The sequence below is a fragment of the Octopus bimaculoides genome, unplaced genomic scaffold (genome assembly GCF_001194135.2).
Source record: "Octopus bimaculoides isolate UCB-OBI-ISO-001 unplaced genomic scaffold, ASM119413v2 Scaffold_58967, whole genome shotgun sequence".
NCBI classification, from domain to species: domain Eukaryota; kingdom Metazoa; phylum Mollusca; class Cephalopoda; order Octopoda; family Octopodidae; genus Octopus; species Octopus bimaculoides.
Window position 1 is genome coordinate 24,603 of NW_026295723.1, and position 2,156 is coordinate 26,758.

Sequence of the window (2,156 nt, forward strand, 5' to 3'; positions counted from 1 at the left end):
GTCCCCGTAACCTAGCGGTTCGGCATGAGAGACTGATAGAATAAGTAGGCTTACAAAGAATAAGTCCCTGTTGTTCGTTTCTTCGACTAAATGTTATGATCTGGCCTGAAACAAATGGAAGAATAAAAGAACAGAAGAATATATATATATATATATATATAGGTGGTGCACCAGCATGACCGCAGCCACTTGGCTGAAACAAATAAATAAATTAATAGATGGGTAAATGGATATGTAGGTAAACGAATAGACACATAGGTAATACGGACGGACAAGCACACACACACACAACCACACACGTATGCACCCACCGCACACAAATACACACACACACACACACACTCCCATGCACGCACACGCACACAAATACACACACAAAATGAGACACATGACCATATACACATTCCACACGCATGCATACACACAAAGACACATATGGTGACACCCATCCATACCTAACAGACACACGTACATAGTCACATAAACCCATACACATAGACACACTCAAACACGCACACACAAGAAGACAGAGATACACACACACACACACACAAATGCATAAATATGCAGAATACATACATACATACGTACGTACTTACACACGCACATACATGTGTGAATACGCAAGCATACATTCACGCTGACACACACACATGCACATACGCATCAGTGAAAGTCTATAAACAGGGCTGACCAATATTGAAATATAATTTAAAAAAACAACTTTTGTCTTCTTTTAGAGAAACGAAAACAAGAAATCTCAGAACATTCTTATACGTTTTGTTGTTACTTCGATTTTTCTTAAACTTGTAAATGCAGAGACCAGTTACAATTGAAAAAATAATGCCGAGTTTCACAAGGCCCATTGTGAAAATGCTGGATGTGTTGCTGGTTCTTGTTTCATTAGATTCAATTCTTTTCGCTATCGTTCCCTGATCTGCAAAAGATGAACAATGGAACATATACCTTTTGATTTAAATTTTTTTAAATAGTAACATCTGCCAGGCTTGGCCCTTTAGATAGCAACTTGCTCGAAATTGCCCTTGTTTCTATTGTACAAACTCCTTGTTTTAAAGAGATCGGATCTTTTTGGTTTGACGGGCAACACTTGTTTTTTTTTTCTGGACGACAATTTTTTTACATGAAATAACTTCGAATACAAAATTTTTTGTCTGTTCTATAACACAAAATATACAAGTATTCGAAGTTTGAAAGTGTTTCGGTACCAAAAATACTACATAAAAAAATGTTGCCCGTCAAAACCAAAAAGATCCAAGAGATCTAAAAGAAAAACCTTCCTTATATTCCTAAACCTAACTTAGTAATGACAAGGTTATTTTACTAAATTCTTCATCATTTTCGAAATTTATTTAAACAAAGGCAATGTACTTCAACAGAAATATGGTAAGAAACTTATTAACACACACCAATATCCCAGACTACCACATCTAAAAGATTAGATGTTCCCCTTCAGATCAGTCCATCATGTAGGAAGGTTATATATAGCATTAGCAAAGGGGATTGACTTTCTAACACAAAAACGAAAGGTCAACAGATCAGTCCATCATTTAGAAGGGTTGTATAGCATTAGCAAAAACAGTGGTTCTGTCAATTTTTGCTATTAATAAGAAATTGGAGAATGTCGATCCTTTCGATAACAATTAGATAGCTCAATAGACAGATGATCCTAGAGAATGAAACTAACTTGTCCATTCAGTCAACTATAAATATATCCCACCATGAGTTAGGAAAATTTATCAATTTAAAACAGAACAGAAAAACGAATATAGAAGCAAACCTTGAAACTGTCAAGTTACAAATTTTGAATTTACTTAAGTATTATGAAAATATTTGCATCACCATTATTATTATTATTATTATTATTATTATTATTATTTTAAGTGGGAAGGTGGTGAGCTGGCAGAATCATTAACACGTCGGACGAAATACTTAGTGGTACTTCTCCTGCCGCTATGTTCTGAGTTCAAATTCCGCTGAGGTCGACTTTGCCTTTCATCCGCTCGGGGTCGATAAATTTAGTACCAGTTGAACACTGGGGTCGATGAAATCGACTCAACCCCTCCCCCAAAATTGCTGCCCTTGTGGCAAAATTTGAAACCATTATTATTATTATTATTATTATTATTATTATTAAA

The 2,156-nt window shown here is 35.3% G+C and overlaps 1 protein-coding gene across 1 annotated transcript in view; it reads right to left on the reverse strand.

The window, feature by feature from the left end:
* LOC106876468 (uncharacterized) overlaps positions 1–2,156 on the reverse strand; it is a 6,993-nt gene that overhangs the window by 2,606 nt on the left and 2,231 nt on the right. The window contains exon 3 of the mRNA XM_014925032.2: positions 778–937. Coding sequence (XP_014780518.2) covers positions 778–937 — 160 coding nt within the window. The remainder of the gene's footprint in view (positions 1–777; positions 938–2,156) is intronic.